The 18,080-nt window shown below is 50.1% G+C and overlaps 1 protein-coding gene across 4 annotated transcripts in view; it reads left to right on the top strand.

The window, feature by feature from the left end:
- The window catches only part of LOC123764198 (SEC23-interacting protein), a 78,106-nt gene that overhangs the window by 17,106 nt on the left and 42,920 nt on the right, over positions 1–18,080 (top strand). For all 4 annotated transcript variants that reach the window (XR_011231028.1, XM_045751745.2, XM_045751737.2 and 1 more), the window contains exons 4-8: positions 6,793–6,928; positions 7,681–7,865; positions 11,543–11,695; positions 16,960–17,107; positions 17,770–17,879. Coding sequence is in view for 3 of the 4 variants with exons in the window: in XM_045751745.2 (XP_045607701.2) it covers positions 6,793–6,928; positions 7,681–7,865; positions 11,543–11,695; positions 16,960–17,107; positions 17,770–17,879 (732 nt within the window). In the remaining variant the exon portion in view is untranslated. The remainder of the gene's footprint in view (positions 1–6,792; positions 6,929–7,680; positions 7,866–11,542; positions 11,696–16,959; positions 17,108–17,769; positions 17,880–18,080) is intronic.

Below are 18,080 nucleotides of genomic sequence, written 5' to 3'. Positions count from 1 at the left end.
GATCCGATGGAGGAGACCCTTGCGTCCCCTCTCGCTGTGTGCGAGTTTGAGGGTTGCTCTGCCCCTTTCTCTCAGGGTGACTCTCATTGTTTTTGCCTCCGTCATGCTGCCTGTTGGGTCGGTGACACGTTCGACCCCGAGTCCTGCGAGCTGTGTTGCTTGTTTGTGACTCAATTCACCCAGTCTGCTGATGAGTTACTTCGGGTGCAGGCAGCTCGTGCGTTGCATGGTAGGTTTAGGTTATTCCAACGCGCGCGGGTTCTTGCTTCCCCGGACGCCCCGAGACTGCCCCGCTTTGTGTATAGGGACCCAGACTTGGGGGTGTTGGTCGCTTCGGCCTTGGTTCCGTCCGTGCCCCCTTGTTCTTCCCCTTCGGTGGTTCATTCTGTCCCCCCCCCCCTGCTTCCGGCCCCTAAGCGTCTGAGGGCTTCGGGGTCGGGGTGGGGTTTAGCGGTTTCTGAGCCTCGGGCAGTTTCGAGGGCTGCCCCGTCCAGGGGGCTACGGAGGCATTCCAGTCTGTTCCTCCGGGCGTTGCTCCGGGGTCTGACCAGTGGGCCCCTTCTCTTCCAGGAACTTTCGGCTGCCCCGGCTTTTTCTTGTGAGGCCGGGGCTTTGGAGGACGGCTCGGCCCCGGGGCCTGGTGTGGAGGCTCCTGGGGTTGGGGAGGAGCTGACTTGGTGGCTTTGGCCTCCATTGAACCCCGCCTGGATTTTCCGTCCTTCTGAGCGGAGCTTACTGTTGCAAGGAGTGGGGTTTTCCTTTTCCCCCCTCTGCGTACGATTTGGACTTGGGTTCTGCTCCTCCCCGGGTTCGGTTCTGTGTCCCTGTGGGTTCTTCGGTTCCATCTTTCCGGAGGTTTTCGGCTTCCCGCATCTCTCTGTCTGAGTTGCGGTCGGCCTTGGCGGCTTCCCTCCTGCGTGTCCCATATACGCCTCCATAATGGATCCTTCTTCCTTCAGGTTTGGATCTTCATGTCCTTACTGGGTTCGTTATGAGGTTCCGGGGTCGTCCTGGCTTGCAGACTGCCCCTTGTTTTCGCTGGATGCTTGGGACTCGTTCTGTCGGACCCGCACGTTTGAGTGGCGTGAGGCGTTGACGGTGGTCCAAGTTTACCTGGGGGGCGATTTTGAGCACCTTAATGAGTGTCGTTTTGCTCCTGCCCTTCTGCGGGACGTTGGTGCAGTGCAGCTCCATGTGCAGGTTCCTTCCCTGTCGGCTGCTCTTGTGGCGGAGGATTTGCGCGCTCGTGACTTTTTGGCTTCGGTCCTGCGTTTCTTTTTCCCTCCTGGAGCTATCTTCGGATTGGCTTGCGGAGGATGTTGAGGCGCTTGGGGCCGTTCCGGGGTCTGACGCCTTGGTCTCAGCTGCTCGGGCGTCGTCTGCCATGTTGAAGCTTTTTGCGCCTATCCTGTGGGAGGCATTGCTGCAGTTTTTCGCTGCGCGCTTCGCGTGCCGTCAGGCGGTCCTGGCTTCCTGTTTGGAATCCGCTTGGGCCCTGGTTCTTAGGTTGTCTTCTCCCTTTTGTCCTCTGTTTTTTGAGGCTTCTGCGGTAGAACGCTATATTCAGGCGGCTTCTTCCTCTTGCCGCCCTATGTCTGAGTTGTTGGTTCTCCGGGGGAACCGGGGGTTCCTTCCCGGCGGGGTCGTACCAGGGTGCGTGGTTCCGTTCGTCGGGGTGGGCCACAGGTGTCGGGTTCTGTGCCGGTGCCGCCTGCGGTCCCACCTGCCGGAACAACCATGGACATCTTCAAGAGGAAACTAGATTTATTCCTCCAAGGAGTGCCGGACCAACCGGGCTGTGGTGGGTATGTGGGCCTGCGGGCCGCTCCAAGCAACAGCCTAGTAGACCAAACTCTCACAAGTCAAGCCTGGCCTCGGGGAGTAGAAGAACTCCCAGAACCCCATCAACCAGGTATCAACCAGGTACCTGTGCTTGGTCAGCGCAGTGTTCACTCTGCGCGCAGGTCGGGTTCTCGTAAGGGGCAGCGGCCCTTTCGCGGTTCGCCCCATTGACGGGGCGATGGGGAGGAGGCTGTCTCTGTTCGCTCACGCCTGGTCTCACGATTTGTGGGCTTTTCGGGTTGTTTCTCGCGGCCTGAGGTGGCGTTGGGTGGCTCCGCCTCCTGCTGGGGGTTCGGGGCTGACGGGGCAGGCGTCCTCTCCTGCGCTCCGTCAGGTCATCTTGGAGTGGGTGCGCTTGGGTGTGGTCGAAACAACTCCGTCCCTCAAGTGGGTTTCCCGCCTGTTTCCCGTTCCGAAACGGGACTGTGCGGACCTGCGGTTCATTCTGGACTTGTCCCGTCTGAACCCTTGGGTTTCTTGCCCCTCGTTTCGGATGACCACTCTGTCCCAGGTCCGGCTTCTGTTGGAGCCGGGCGCTTGGATGTTGTCCCTGGACCGCAAGGATACGTATTGGCACGTCCCTATTCATGTGGGGTTCCGGGACTGACTCGGTTTTGTTGTGGGGCGTCAGTGCTACCGCTTTCGTTGTCTCCCCTTCGGGTTGAACCTGGCACCTCGCGTGTTCACGCGCCTTACCCGGGTTGTGGTGGCCCGTTTGCGTCTCTTAGGTGTTCGGGTGTTGGCTTACCTCGACGACTGGCTGGTTTGGGCTCCCAGTCGGTCCGCGTGTCTGCTTGCCAGGGATTTGGTGCTTTCCCAGCTCGCCGGGTTCGGGTTCTTGGTGAACTGGCGGAAGTCCCATCTGGTGCCCTCCCAGGTTCGGTCCTGGCTGGGTCTTGTGTGGGACTCTCGGACCGCTACCTTATCTCTTCCTCCGGAGTCTCTCCTTCGGCTGCGGTCTCGCCTGGGTCTGTTTCTGGGGGGCTCCCGAGTCACCCGACGGTTGCTCGAGAGTTTGTGCAGCAGCCTGAACTTCGCGATGTTGGTCTACCCGCCGGGTCGGGTTTGGCTTCGTCGGCTGTTCTGGCTGCTTCGGGGACGTCCCTTCCGCCTCTCTCGCGATCGCTGGGTTCAACCCCCAGGGGCTTTGTGTCGGCTGCTGCATCGCCGGCTTCCTCTTCGGGTTTTTCGGGGTTCAGTGCCTTGGCGCCTACCCGAGCCCTCGCTCGATGTGTTCACGGACGCGTCATCTCTAGGCTGGGGTTTTGTGACCAGTGCTCACCAGGCCGGCCAGGGACGGTGGGGTTCATCCTTCCGTCTGGTCCACAGCACGGTGCGGGAGTTCACGGCGGTATGGTTTGCGCTTCGGAGGATTCGGGTTGCCCGCAGATCGACGATCCGGCTCCATTCGGACTGCTCCCCAGTGGTTCATTGTCTGAACCGAGGGGGTTTGATGCGGTCCTTGGTTCTTTGGGGTTGGTCGCTTCGGGTGACTCGTCTGCTGAGTTCTCGGGGTTTGGCTCTCCTGGCGGTTCACGTCCAGGGGGTGTCCAACGTCCTGGCGGACAGCCTGTCCAGGTTTGTTCCCCTGTCCACGGAATGGACGGTCGATGCCGGTTCCTTCCGTTGGCTCTGCCGGACGTTCGGGCGCCCGGAGGTGGATCTCTTCGCGTCGGCGTGGTCGAGGCGTCTTCCGGTTAACGTGGGGCCCTTCCCCGACTGCGAGGCCGTCTGGATTGACGCCTTTCGGCAGGACTGGTCGAGGTGGGGGTTCCTGTACCTCTTTCCCCCAGTTCAGCTGCTGCTCCTGGTCTTGGCTCGCTTGGAGACTTACCAGGGTTGTGTGGTCCTCTTGGCCCCGTGGTTTCAGGCGCTGCTTGCTCGGTGTCCGAACCCGAAGGTTTTTCCGCGGCTCCGCCTCTTTCAGGAGATCGGGCTAGTCCGGTACGAGACTGGTTCGCTCTTCTCCGCGAGTCTTCGCGTTTGGTGTTTTTGACTCGTGTTTATCACCATTTTTATGGTGAGCAGGTGGCTTCCTTGTTGGTTTCTCACTTGCGAGATTCCTCTCGGCGGCAGTATGAAGTTTCCTGGCGGTCCTGCTGGTTCGTTTTGACCCTTCGTCGTTGCTCCTCGCTTTCGGTTCGGGTGGTGTTGTCCTTTCTCTCTTGGTTGTTTTGGGACCGTCATCTGATGCCTAATACTGTCGCCTCGTATCGTGCGGCGCTGGTGGAGCCGCTGCAGCTTGCTTTCGGTATTGATGTTACTTCTGCGCCGTTTCGCAAGCTGTCTCGGGCGTTGTTTCACCTCCGGCCTGCTCATGCGCTGCCTGAGCCGTCCTGGTCCTTGGACAGTGCTCTTCTATCTTTCCACTCCTCGGTTTGTGGTGGCCCCTTCAGTTCAAGATTGCTTTGCTAAGGCTCTTTCTCTGTTGGCATTAGCCTCTGGGGGTCGCATGGCAGAGCTTCATGCTCTTCGCCGGCGCAGAGGTTTTTGCTCCTTTGGTCGTCGTCTTCGGTTTGTTCGTTTGCAGCCGTCTCCCTCTTTTCTGGCGAAGAATGAGACTGCTGCTATCCGGAGGGGTCCTTGGGTTGTTGATGCGTGGTTTGTCAGGCCGGGGGTTCACCATGTGTTGTGTCCGGTTACGGCCCTCCGCCGTTATCTGCGCGCCACGGCTTCAGTGTCCGGGGACGCGCTTTGGGTTGATCCGGTTTCCCTTCTTCCCTGTTCGCGGGTTCGGGTCTCTCAGGTCGTCCGCAGTGTTATTAAATCCAGCCAGCCTGCAGTCTATCCCCATGCCCATGACGTTCGTAAGTTCGCTGCTCTTGCTACCATCTTCGGCAATATGTCTTGGGCTGACATTTGGGCACGGGGATTTTGGCGGTCGAACAGGGTCCTGGCTGCACGCTATCTTGTTAACGTTCCTGGGCCCAGTCGGGCCTGTGTTGCCTTAGGTCGGCGGTTGCGGCCTGTGGTCTCGGCTTCGTCTTGAGGTGTGGAGCACCGACCGCCTCCCGGGTAAGTGCCCTTGGTTTTCTTGGTAGTCTTTGGTGAGATAGCTCCGGGGAGTCGCAGGGGCTCCCCCCAGAAAACCAACGTTGAATGTAATGAAACGCCATTTTCTGGGTGAGTCCCGGAGGCTCCCCGGCATCCCTCCTGCCCTCCAGTCGGCGTTTTTTTGCAGTTTTTGATGTCCAGCTTCAGAACTGGGGTGTGGATCGCCGGCTCGGGGGTCTGGGGCTCCCCCTTCCCCCTCCCGGGTTGGGGGGAGCTGCGCAGACATGCAGCGCGGCTCGTGTGACGTCATACTGGTTTGCTCGTTTTTCTTTTGGAGAGTTCTGTCCTCTCGTTTGTCAATTTTTGTTGTTAACCAGAATAGGGGTTTGTTTTGTGGCGCTTACCTTTCTGGGTGCCTGTCCCGGTCGATGGCAGATATGGAATGCTCCAAATCACATGTGCATTCTATGGGCCATTGCTCCCCGTGCCTCTGTGAGGGGGCCAGGTTCTGGCTCGTGGTCCCCGGTAGGCCTAGAACTCCACCCACATCGACTGATGCAAAATAGTTAGGATATCCAAATCAGCCATGGATAGCTCCGGGGAGCCTCCGGGACTCACCCAGAAAATGGCGTTTCATTGCATTCAACGCTGGTTTTTTCTTCTATTTTGTTTTGGCATATTTAATACCTGTAACCTCTCCTGGTAGCTCTTGTCTTTCAGTTGTTGAAGCCATTTAGTTGCATATCTTTGCACCAGTTTGTTGATGTGCTGCTTAAGATATGGGCACCATACAACCGCTTCATATTCCATCTTTGACTCTTTTTTCTGTACTTCCCCCATATTGTTCACTCCAGTATGATGATGTGTAAATTTGGACCAATGGCCCTCCAGTACCTTCCATGTAGATATTATTTGATATCTGCTCCTTTCTAGAGCATACATTTTGAGAGCTTAGAGATGATCCCAATAATTTAGATGCTTTATTGACTTCAATCTCCTGCGACGACGCTGGAACCAAACGTATCGGCGTTTGTCTTTCCATTGAACAATTTCAGCATCGTTGAGAAGGGGGACCTGCTGCATGGGTAACAGCTTCTCTTCCATATCTACCTACCCTGGAGAGGGCACTTCTGCCTCGGCAACTCAAGCGCAACTCTATAGTATCCCGTGACTGAAGGATGCTTTCCACTCTATTGTATCTATTCGTGTTGTATGTGTTCTCTGTAGTCCCTCTATTTCAGCAAGCTCTCCTGCTCTGAAAGGGAAAGTGAGTATCGAGCAGTACTCATGACGGAACAGCACCAGTGATTTGAATATAGTGGTATGAACATTGCAATCAGATCCCTGGATGTGAAGGTTCTCATAATCCATCCTATCATTTTTCTAGGTGACACTATTTGCTCAGTTATGCTCTCTAAACGTTAAGTCATCAGACATCATTATTCCCAGATCCTTTACATGCTGCTTTCCTACTATGGGCAGCTTTGATTGTGTTGTACCCTGTATTTTGGTTAGTCTTCATTTTTACCATACCTAACTACCTGGAATTTATCACTGTTAAACATGTCTCTGCTATGAATTTTGTAGATTGGAACTAGGTTTGCCTTTCTCCATATAAGCACCATGAGGTAAGACTTCTATACACAAAGATAACTTAAAAATCAATTGAAGTTGGGTGCTGAGCAGAGATGCTCAGTCTTTCGGAACCCATGGTGAAACTCCATCTGGACCAACCACTCTATTCTACCTTAGCTTCTCGAGTATTTTGTTCCCCTCATATTGAGACACTTCTATGTAATTATGGTATTGACTATTTTGTTTTTTGTTTGGCAGCAGTGTTGCATTGCTATACAACTTTAAAATGCTTTACTGATCTGAGGTTTCACCATTACTCAAACCTTGGGAGTAGCATGGTATTAAAGATATTTATGCATATAATTGTTGTGGTCCTTGCAGGCTGGCAACCCAGCGATGTCGGGAAGTGTTTACCACCCGGTGATACATCACTGGTTCTACGCAGTGGGTCGGAAACAAGTTTGGAGGCCGTTTAGCTTCTCTGATTCGTTTAACCTGGAAGAAGCATATCTGCAAGGTTAGTGACGTAAGAATATCAGAAGTTTATCCAAGGTTATTGAGGGTATCTTAGTTGGTGAGACTAACTGTAAGTTTAGTGGAACTGGCACCATAAAGTTAGGGGCACCAGCACTATAAGGTTAGCGACTCCAGCGCTGTAAAGTTAGTGGTATGGGCACCATGAGGTTAGCGGCACCAGCACCGTGATGTTAGCAGCATTGGCACTGTGAGGTTAGTGGCACCAACACCGTGAGGTTAATGGCACTGGGCCGATAATGTTAGCAGCACCGGTACCGTGATGTTAGTAGCATTGGCACTGTAAGGTTAGTTGCACCGGCACAGTTGTGTTAGCGGCACCGGCACCGTGGGGTTAGTGGCACCGGCATCGTGAGGTTAGCAGCACCGGCACCGTGGGGTTAGCGACACCGGCATCGTGGGTTAGTGGCACCAGCACTATGAGTAGTACAGTATTGTATCGAGGTTTTTGGCATAATTGCACAATTAAACAGCTGTATGTATGGATTCGTTATATGGAGGTTAAGATTTTGGAGGATGCATTGTACAGCACAGTACAGTATACGTGTATTGAAAATTTTGTGTGTATGCTAAATTAATCTTAAGTAATTTGTTAAATATTTAGAAAGTCTTCAGATTTTTGGTTTTGGGTGCATCAAATAAATTAGGGAGGGAAAAGGGGGGTAGAAGAAAATACTGTATTGTGTTGATGGTATTTTATAACTGAAGAAACTTAAGCACCCTTATGAACCACAGAGAGTGCCGAGCTGGTGCCCACAGAAGGCGGCCGGTATGACGTGAGTGTTAAGGAGCGTACTCGTAAAGCAGTGTACTGGGAGCAGGATGAGCCAAGCCACATTCGTCGTTGCAGTTGGTTCAAAAAAAGTCCCCTTGATGCCCAGCCTCTTCCGTACGACGAAGAAGTTGCCGAACAGCTGGAAGTAAGGATATGGAGCATCGTAATCTTCGCCCTAATCTGTTTTGCTCTGTGCAATAGTTATGTTGTGTTATAAATAGACGTGGTACCTGTATTGGGAAAATATTGTCAAGTCAGTGATGGGATCGAACCCAAACCCCTCAACTCCTCGGGAACACGGTGGTGCGTATGCCCGGAGAGTTCAGAGATGCGGATACCATCCTATTGAATGGCTTTCGGTACTTCTTTCAGATTATCCCATTCCTGATGATTTCATTGTACGGACATGGTATTGTTAGTTATTTCACTTATAGCCGTTGGGAAGATGGACTTACAATGATCCAGATGTGTTTCTAATCACGTCCGGATGTGTGAAAACTAAAGTAAAACTTTAATGGTGACCCTGAGTAGTGCTGTACAAATGATTAAAATGAATGCATGTTTGCAAGCTTTACAATATTATTAATAATTTTGCATATGCAGTATTGAGATGAAAATACATGTAAGTAAACACTGTTCCGTGGAATGCTAATTACAGCACCAAAAACTGTTTGGAAGTGCAGTATGTACAGAGTAATTTGTGGCAGAGGTAGACTGTGCACAAATATGAACTGTTTTATATCAAATATAAACTGAAAAATGTATTTACTGTAATATTATTGACAATGTGAAATATCTAAAGACTAAAATAGAAATGTCCAGTTTAAGCAATATGTAGTAGTGTTTGGCAAGTTACTGCACTCTTACCATACTGTATTCTGAACAACCTCCCAAAATCAACACTTGGGACTCAAAGACTGTACTGCACAAGTCCACAAGGGCCGCGATGATTTGTTCACTTGAAATATCACGCTATTGTGATTTGTGTGTCTACTGTACTGTAGTTAATATGTGAAGGTCATTTAGATAATCTAAACCATTTTCAAAATCTTATTTAAAAAGCATTTATTAAAAATGTGCTTTGGCCTGGGTTCGTATCCTGGCCGGTGAGGATTGACCGGGCACCAGCCTTAACTGTAGCCTCTGTTCACCCAGCAGAGAATGGGTACCTGGTTGTTAAACAATTTGACGGGTCGTATTCTGAGGAAATTAGGATTAAAGACCTGCCCGAAATGCTATGCGTGCTAGTGGCTGTACAAGAATGTAAGACCTCTTCTATATATAAATAAATATATAATTTTTTATCCAAATAGTAACTTGCGTTAGCGATGAACGTAAAAATAGTAAACGGTATAGTTTTAAAAAATTACATGTTCTTTGATTTTGGTATAAAACTTCAATGTTTTAATACAAGAGAAAAAACATATCTGGTTAAAAACTAAAATGTCCCAATTATCCATAAGTGTCGATGGCCTTAAAGTTGATCATAATCTTCTTGAGATTACTTAAAATATTTGGGACTCCTTTTGGTGTAGGAACATTACCTTGAGCAGAGAATACTTTAACATAGAGCGGCACCTTGTTGGTAATTGCATTTACTTGTTGAAACATTACCTTGAGAGGAGAGGAATGTACACCTTTGCTCTGAATGTTTAGTATTGGTGCTGTACATTTCTCAGAGGTCTCAATGGGACTAAAATACACTTTTTTTTTTTTTTTTTTTTTTTTTTTTTCTATCTATTATTGATTGATTGATTAAGATTACGCCACCCAGGAGGTGGCACGTGCATGTGTAGCCCATAATATCTCTTAGAAAAATTACTTATTACCAGTGAAACCATTAAAAAATACATGTATATTGTACATATATTCCTTTAGACTCAATCTCATCCCTCCCCCCCCCCCCCTAGAGAGGGAGGGAGGCCGAGGGTTAGGGCCGAGCCTAGGCACTAAACTGTAAATTTAGAGACAAGAATTTTATTTTTAATTAGGTTTTATATTAATAATAAAATGTCAAATTGCAAATTTGAAAATGTGCCTTGTCTCCTCTCCCTCTCAAAAATTACATAAAGATCCACTGAAAGGGATAAGACGTCTATGAGCAATACTATTTCAGATTTGACTTCATGAAAGTTTCATCTTACGGGCTATTCATGCCCGTGCCACCTCTTGGGTGGCTTAATCTTTATCAATCAATCGAAAGTTTCATGGGGGGGGGGGAAGGGTGTATTAGAAGCAAATTTTCCTGAAGTGCGACACACACTATAGCGAACCCTGCCTAGCCTGTGACACTACCTTAATCACATGGGTCATGTGTAAATGTTGGGCAAGGCTAGCTCTAAGCATCAGGGGGCCAGATTCATGAAGCAGTTATGCAAGTACTTAAGAATGTGTGCATCTTTCCTCAATATATGATGGCTTTGGTTACATTTATTAAACAGTTTACAAACATGAAAACTTCCCAATCAACTGTTGTAATTATTATAAACAGCCTCCTGGTGTTTCGGAGCTTATTAACTGTTTATTAATTGTAAACAAAGCCACCAAAGATTGAAAATAGGTGTACAGGTTCCTAAGTACTTGCATAACTGCTTTTTTGAATGTGGCTCCTGATCTCCAACCTTAGACACTCTTTATCAACCTGTGTAGCTATTAAAACTTTCCCAAAATCAAAAGTTTAGTTCTTCATTTTCTGATGTGGTCCAAGTAACCCGATACAATTAATTCATAGAACAACATTATAAATACAACCCCATAATAACAATAGCAATTTATTTACTTTAATGAAACTAATTACCGAGTATGTTTAGCGTATTTACATGTATCACATCGGTTGGCATTTTCCTCTAGCTCGACTTACGTGACTCGAGACTTTCCAGGTGCAAATTTCCGTTCTGAAGGCTTGGTACAGGGACAAGTGTCACAAGATGTTCTGTTCTTGTTTTGATACTCTGGTAAAAACCCTACTATTGCGGCGAGTTAATATTTTCCGTGTGCAAGTGTTTCCACCGATTGCCGTGAAAGAGTTAATGACGACCTGGTGTGCTAGTTAAAGCATTACCTTAAGTGGAGAATGTGTAATGGAAACCTTGAGAGGCGGCTATATTAATTGTTTTGCATTGTGCAGCAAAGGGTACATTACCTTCAGGAAGTTTACTTGTAACGTGTTGTACTTGGCGGCGGGGAAGTAAAGGTGTCGGGTTAGTGAGGAACTCGGGGAATCTTTAATGTGTTGTGCTTGGCGGCGGGGAAGTAAAGGTGTCGGGTTAGTGAGGAACTCGGGGAATCTTTAATGTGTTGTGCTTGGCGGCGGGGAAGTAAAGGTGTCGGGTTAGTGAGGAACTCGGGGAATCTGAATATTGTACACTACTTGGTAAAATGGACTGGGGGTCCTAGTTAGAATGTTTGAGTGTGGTGCCACTGTATGTTTGAGTGTGGTGCCACTGTATGCATCATTACCAAAGCTCACGGAAAATCCTGGTGCAAAAAAAATGAAATACAAGACAACTATAATTTACAAGAATGGGATCAAAGTTGTGGCCAAGTGATTCAATTCTCACAAAACTGAATAATTTGTTTAATGCTGTACTGGTAAATGAGGACTAGCGTACAAAGTGAGTATTAGTTTGCGTGCATACACTTGAAGATCGCTAAAATAACATCTAACAACAAATCTGAAAATTAGGTTGTACCTTAATAAGCTTTCCCTATACTAAACAACTTAGTTTGTATTTTAATGGTCTGTTGCTTGTTAATTTCTTTGTAATTAATGTAATGTGTGTGTATGTAATAGATTGAATATCTACTGTTGTTATCTTCCAGAGAGAGTACCAGGATGCAGTCACGTCGGGTCAGTGGCATCGGCAAATTGATCTGAAGGGTGGCGACAGGATCATGATCCACTCTCCCCGCGCCATGATCCATTACATCGGTGCGGGTGAGGAGGGAGAGTTTCCCACCGGCGTCTCGGTCCATGTAAGTTATCAGTTGCAGACTTGAAGGTGTCCAGAAATAAATGAGATTAATCAACTTTCCATAACTCATGTTTACACCAGAATAGAAATTGAATGATTTTGTTTAAATCTTAATGCCTGAGTGGACATGTTTACAGGATTTCTGATGTTATTTTCTGTGGGGAGCCCCTACGGCTCCCTGGAGCTATCGGGCTAGTATGGGATACAGTAGACTGCGGCATTAGTCTATAGAGTTCAGCCTACCAGGAACCACGAGCCAGATCCTGGCCCCCCTCAGAGAGGTGGAGAGAGCAATGGCCCTGGAAAACTCCCTTGTGGTTGGGGTTTTTCCTTATCTGCCATTGACTGAGGTTAGGCACCCAGAAAGATAGGCATAACAAAACAAACCCTCACATGGTAAGAAAATGACAAAGAAAAACTGAAAAGAGAGGCAGAACTCCCACCAATCCCAAAGAAACGAGCAAACGTAACACTCATCACAGCGTTGCTTGTCCATGCAGCCCCTTCCCTCCCCTCCCCTCCCCTCGAGGGGGATGGGGGGGAGCCCCAGACCGGCTACCTAGCACTCCAGTTCATTTACTAGTGTGGTCTGGGGCTGACGTCTTTTCTGGCCTCGAATTCCAAAGTAGTGTTTTGTCTTCGTGTTGACCTCTGTGGTGGTGGTGGTGGTGATGTATGTGGTGGCCAGGTGTCCTCGTAAGTGTCGGGGCTGCATGTACTTAGAGGCGTCCTGCGAGTACTGCCCTTGTGTGGTAGGGTTCTCTTCCCTGGTGCGTTCGAGAACCATTTCCGTAAGAGTTTTTGCTGTCGGCATTTGCCCCCGCCCTTGGGGCCAACTGGGATTTCGTGGCCCCTGCTTGGCTTTGGTTGTGGAGTGGTATGGGGACGTTGTACTTTTATGTTGCTTTTCTCTTTTTTTTTTTTTTTTTTTTTTCCTTGTCAGTTGGGGGTGGTCTGCCTTGTGTGGCTATAGTTCCACTTATAATATTTTGGTGACCCCTCCTCCCCCCTCCTCTAAGCCCCTGTACTTGTGCATATCGTTGGGGTTTCAGCCATTTCCCCAGACTCTTCAGGGGTAGAGGGTTTGGAGGAGTGCTCTGCCCCAGTTCCTAACTTAGGGGATCCCGGGGCTGGAGAGGAGTCGACCTGGGGGCGTCGGGCTCCCTTTGACCCCACTTGGGTGTTGGTCCCCCTCTTCGTGGGGGCTTTTTTTTGGAAGTGGAGGGGTTTTCTTAACACCTTTCCCTGTATGAGTATGATTTGGGGTCGGCTCCTCCCCGGGTTCTGTTCCGGGCTCCCTTGGGTTCCTCAGCCCCGGCTCCGGAGGTTTTCTGTGTCTCGTATCTCCCCTCGGGAGGTTCAGGAGGCTCTTGCTGCGTACCTACTGCGAGACCCAGATTCCGCCTCCATGATGGATCCGTCCTTATGAGTTTGGTTCTTCTTCCCCATATTGGGTGCATTTGGAGGTTCTGGAGTTTTCCCTGGCTGGCAGACTGCCCATTCTTTTCGTTGGTGGCGTTTCATGGGTTCTGTTGGACCTCCAAGTTTGAGTGGCGAGAAGCTTCTACTGTTCTGCAGGTTTATCTGGGGGGAAGGGGGTGAGTTTGAGCGCCTTAATGCGTACTTGTTCGCCCCTGTGCTTTCTTGGTATGTTGGCCTTGTGTAGCTGCACATGCGAGTTCCTACCCTTTCGGCGTCCTTGGTTGCTGAGGATTTGCGCGCCCGTGGGCTTTTGGCTTCGGTCTTGCGCTTCTTTTCCCCTCTCGAGCTGTCTTCAGCCTGGCTTGAGGAGGATGTAGAGGCGTTGAGTGCCAGGCCTTCGTCTGGTGTGCTGTCATCGGCAGCAGCTCAGACATCAGCTTCTCTGTTGAAGCTGTTTGCACATATTCTAAAGGAGGCGCTCTCTATGTTCTATGCTTTTCACCTCGCATGCCGTCAGATTGTGCTTGTTTTTTTTTTTTTTGAATCTGCTTGGGCCCTGGCTCCCGTTTTGTCTGTTGCTGTTTGCGGAATCTATTATGCAGTTTCTGCAGGCGGCTGCTTCTAGTTGTCGTCCTATGTCTGACTTGTTGATTCTCCGGGGCAGCCGTTCTTGGCCTTCTCAGAAGGGTCGTGCCAGGGCTGAGGGTTCCACTGGTCGAGGTGGGCCATTGGTGCCAGCTTCTGAGCCGAGGTTGCGTTCGGAACTGGCGTTGTCTGGTCAGTGCAATCATCACTGTTCGTCTGCCGGCTTCTCGTGGGGGCGTCAGCCCTTTCGCAGTTCGCCTCATTGACAGGGCAATGGGTGTGGGAGGCTCGCTCTGTTTGCTCGTGCTTGGTCCTACAATTCATGGGCATTTTCAGTCGTGTCATCCCTCCTGTGGTGGCATTGGGCGGCTCATCTTCTTTCGGGGGGGGGGGGTTCGGGGCAGGCTTCTTTCCCTGCGCTTTGTCAGGTCATCTCAGAGCAGGTGCGCTTGGTCGTGGTCGAAATGACCCCGTCCCTCAGGTGGGTTTCCCACCTGTTTTCAGTGCCGAAACAGGACTGCGGATCCGAGGTTCATTCTGGACTTGTCCCGTCTGAATGCCTGGATGCCTTGCCCCTTCTTTCAGATGTGTGTGGTCTCTCTCAGGTCCGGCTTCATCCAGGCATCCGGCTCCAAGAGGTGTGCCTGGACCTCAAGGATGTGTATTGGCACATTCCTATTCATCTGGGGTTCAAGGACTAGTTAGGTTTCGTGGTGAGGTGTCAGGCTTACTGCTTTCGTTACATTCCTATTGGCTTGAATCTGGCACTTCGCCTATTCACACGTCTTATCCAGGTCTTGGTGACCAGTCTGCTTCTGCTCGGGGTTTCGGTCCTATCCTACCTCGACGCCTGGCTGGTGCTTGCTGCTCGTCAAGGGGGTGTGGTTCTTTTCCAGCTTGCTGGGTTCGGGTACCTGGTGAACTGGAGGAAGTCTCATCTGGTTCTGTCTCAAATTCAGACCTGGCCGAGTCTTGTTTGGAACTCTCGGACCGCTTTCACGTCTCTCCAGAGGTGTTGCTGAGGCTGCGTTTCCACCTTCGGTTGTTTCTGGGGGGGGGGGAGGGTCCCAGGTCACTCGGCAGTTGCTCGAGCAGTTTGCAAGAATTTGAATTTCACTGTGCTGGTCTACCTGCTGCGTTGGGTTTGGCTTCGGCATCTGTTCTGGTTCCTTCGGGGACGCACCTTTTGCCTTAATCGCGATCGCTGGGTTCGTACTTCAGGGGGCCTTTCGTCGGTTGCTGTGTCGCGGTCTTCCTCTGAGTTTTCTGGGTTCAGTGCCTTGGCGCCTACCCGAGCCCTCATTTGATGTGTTCACAGACACATTGTCGCTCGGCTGGGGCTTGTGACCAGTGCTCACCAGGCTGGCAAAGGGCGATGGGGGTCCGTCCTTCCATCGGGCTCACCACACAGTGTGGGAGTTTGCAGCGGTTTGGCTGTCGCTTCGGAGGGTTCGGGTCACTCTGGGTTTGACCATCCGGTTCTATTTGGACTGTTCTCTGGTGGTTCATTGCCTGAACCGCAGGGATTCCCTTTGGTCCTAGCCTCTTTGGGGCTGGTTGCTACGAGTGGATTGTCTGCTGGCTTCTTGGGGTTCTCACTCCATATCCAGGGAGTGTCCAACATCCTTACGGACGACCTGTCTCGGTTCATTCCCATGTCCACAGACTGGATGGTCGACACAGATTCCTTCCATTGCTCTGCCAGACATGGACCTCTTTGCGTCGGTGTGGTCTCGGCATCTCCCAATCTATGTGGCGCCCTTCCCCGACTGTCGTGGCTGAATGCTTTTCAGCAGGGCTGGTCGAGGTGGGGGTTACCTGTACCTCTTTTCCCCAGTCCAGCTGTTACCTCGGGTTCTGAATCGGTTGGAGTCCTACCAAGGGAGAGGAGTTCTCGTGGCCCCTTGGTGGCCAGCCCAGCCTTGGTTCCTGGCACTGCTTGCTCGGTGTGTGAACCCACGACGTTTTCCACGTCTCTGCCTCTTCTAGCAGATCGGACCAGTCCAGTACACGGCTTGTTCAGTCTTCTCTTCCTCCGCTCTTCGCATCTGGTCTTTTTGACGCGGGGTTTATCACCATTTGTATGGTAATCTTGTGGCTTCGCTGATGGTGTCTGTCCCACCTGAGAGCTTCATCTCGGTGACAGTATGCTTCTTCCTGGCGTTCTTTCTGCCCTTTTTTTCACTCCATAGATTGTCTATTTCTGATTGGGTTTTCTTGTCCTTTGTCTTGCCTTTTTCAGGAGCATCATTTGATACCTAATACTGTTGCCTCCTATCGTGTGGCGCTGGCGTAGATGCTCCACCTTGCGTTTGGGAGTGGATGTCTCTTCTGCCCCGTTCTGTAAGCTTACTTGTGCTTTGTTTCACCTCCGGCCCGCTCATGTGCCGCCCAAGCCGTCCTGGTCCTTGGACAGGGTGCTCTCCTATCTTTCCTCTCCTCAGTTTGTAGTGGCCCATTGGTTCAAGATTGTTTTTCCAAGGCTCTGTTTCTGTTGGCATTGGCCTCTGGGGGTCAGGTCGGGGAGCTTCATGCTCTCCGGCTCAGGGGTTTCTGCTCTTTCGTTCCTGGTGGTAGGTTTATTCGATTGCAGCCTTCTTCTTTTCTGGCGAAGAACAAGGCGCCTGCTTTCCAGAGGGGTCCTTGGGTCATTGATGCTCGGTTTTCCTCGATCCCAGTTCCAGGGCTCGGGTCTCCCAGGTCGTCCGCAGGGTTATTAAGTCTAGCCAGCCTGCGGTCTATCCTTGTGCCCATGACGTTAGGAAATTGGCTGCAATATTTTTCATCATGTCTTTGGCTGATATTCGGGTGCGGGGATTTTGGGGGAGGGGGGAAGCCCTGGACCTCCCCCCTCCCCCTCTCAGTGAGGGGAGGGCTGCATGGACATGCAGCGCGGCAGTGGAGTGTGACATTTGCTTGTTTCCTTGGGATTGGAGGGAGTTCTGCCTCTCTTTTTGGGTTTTAGTTGTACTTTTCTTATCATGTGGAATTTTTATGCCTACCTTTCTGGGTGCCTAATCCCGGTCAATGGCAGATAAGGAAAACCTCCAACCAAAAGCGGGTTTTCCAAGGCCATTGCTCCCTGCACCCTCTCTAAGGAGGGCCAGATTCTGGCTCATGGTCCACAGTAGGTCGAACTTCTTGGACTAATGCCCAGGTCTAATATATCACACATTAGCCCGATAGCTCCAGGAAGCCGTAGAGGCTTACCCAGAAAATGGCATTTCATTACATTCAACACTGTTTTTTTTCTTCTAGGCCTCCCAAGCACCTTTAACTGTAAAACGTGGCACTGAGGATTTTGAAATTGACGATGGTGAGGCGGAAAACGTGGATCATCTAGTGTTCTTAATACATGGAATAGGCTCTGTGTGTGATCTTCGCTTCAGACCTGTGGAGGAGTGTGGTAAGAATACAGTACAATACGGATCAAAATATTTGGCAGACGCCTTGCTTTGTATGTGGTAAATTAGAGATTACAAGCTAGTCATTGGAAAGGTTTATGATGCAGCGTATGCTAGTTTACGTGTGCTCGCCTGTTGGCTACAAGTAAAGACTGACCATTCAGGCAGCTTACCCAATAACCTCAAATTAGTCACTCTTAAATCATTGATTTGATACCTTCCTGATACCTGCTTGATGAGGTTCTGGGAGTTGTTCTACTCCCCAAGCTCGGCCTGAGACCAGGCTTGACTTGTGAGAATTTATGGTTTTCTTGTGCAGTTTTTGCACTTCATTCCTGCATCATGGTTCCATTTCAATGTTCTGCAATACCTCTTGTCTCGTAAAAATGGCCATGTAAGAAAACCAAATATAATTATTAATCTAAATTTGTTCATTTGTAGAGAATGTTATAGATGATGGCGTATGTCGTTGAATGCAGTGTTGATCAGCGGTGAAGTATGTTAAGTTTCGAGTGGTTGAAGAACGAGTTACAGAAAGAAAGTCGGTGATACAAATGTAACACTTGTTGTGAGGAAGATGGGTAGAGGTGTGTCTAGTTGTGTGGCAGAGTATTGGTATAAAAAGTTGCCGCAGTCATGGAATATTATTTAACGTTTTCTTCAGTTGATGATTTCCGGAGACTGGGTCAGAAGCTACTGTCTTCACACTTCAAGCAGTCGGTGGACATGGGTGTTGTTGGGCGCGTTGAGATCCTGCCCATATCCTGGCACAAGGTATGCTGGTGTCTTGGCTTTATTTATTTATTTATTTACTAGTAGTACCTGGCCACGCGTTGCTGTGGCTCAGCAACGCATGTGCGTTGCTGAGCCACAGCAACCTTCCCTGTCCCCTCGTCCTCCCCACCATTCTCTGCTCACCCGTCTCCTCAGCCTCCCAACCATTCTCCACTCCACCATCCCCTCGTCCTCCCCACC

Source organism: Procambarus clarkii, chromosome 5, assembly GCF_040958095.1.
Source record: "Procambarus clarkii isolate CNS0578487 chromosome 5, FALCON_Pclarkii_2.0, whole genome shotgun sequence".
NCBI classification, from domain to species: Eukaryota; Metazoa; Arthropoda; class Malacostraca; order Decapoda; family Cambaridae; genus Procambarus; species Procambarus clarkii.
Note: the sequence above shows the minus strand (reverse complement) of the source record. Positions and strands in the feature narration are given on the sequence as shown.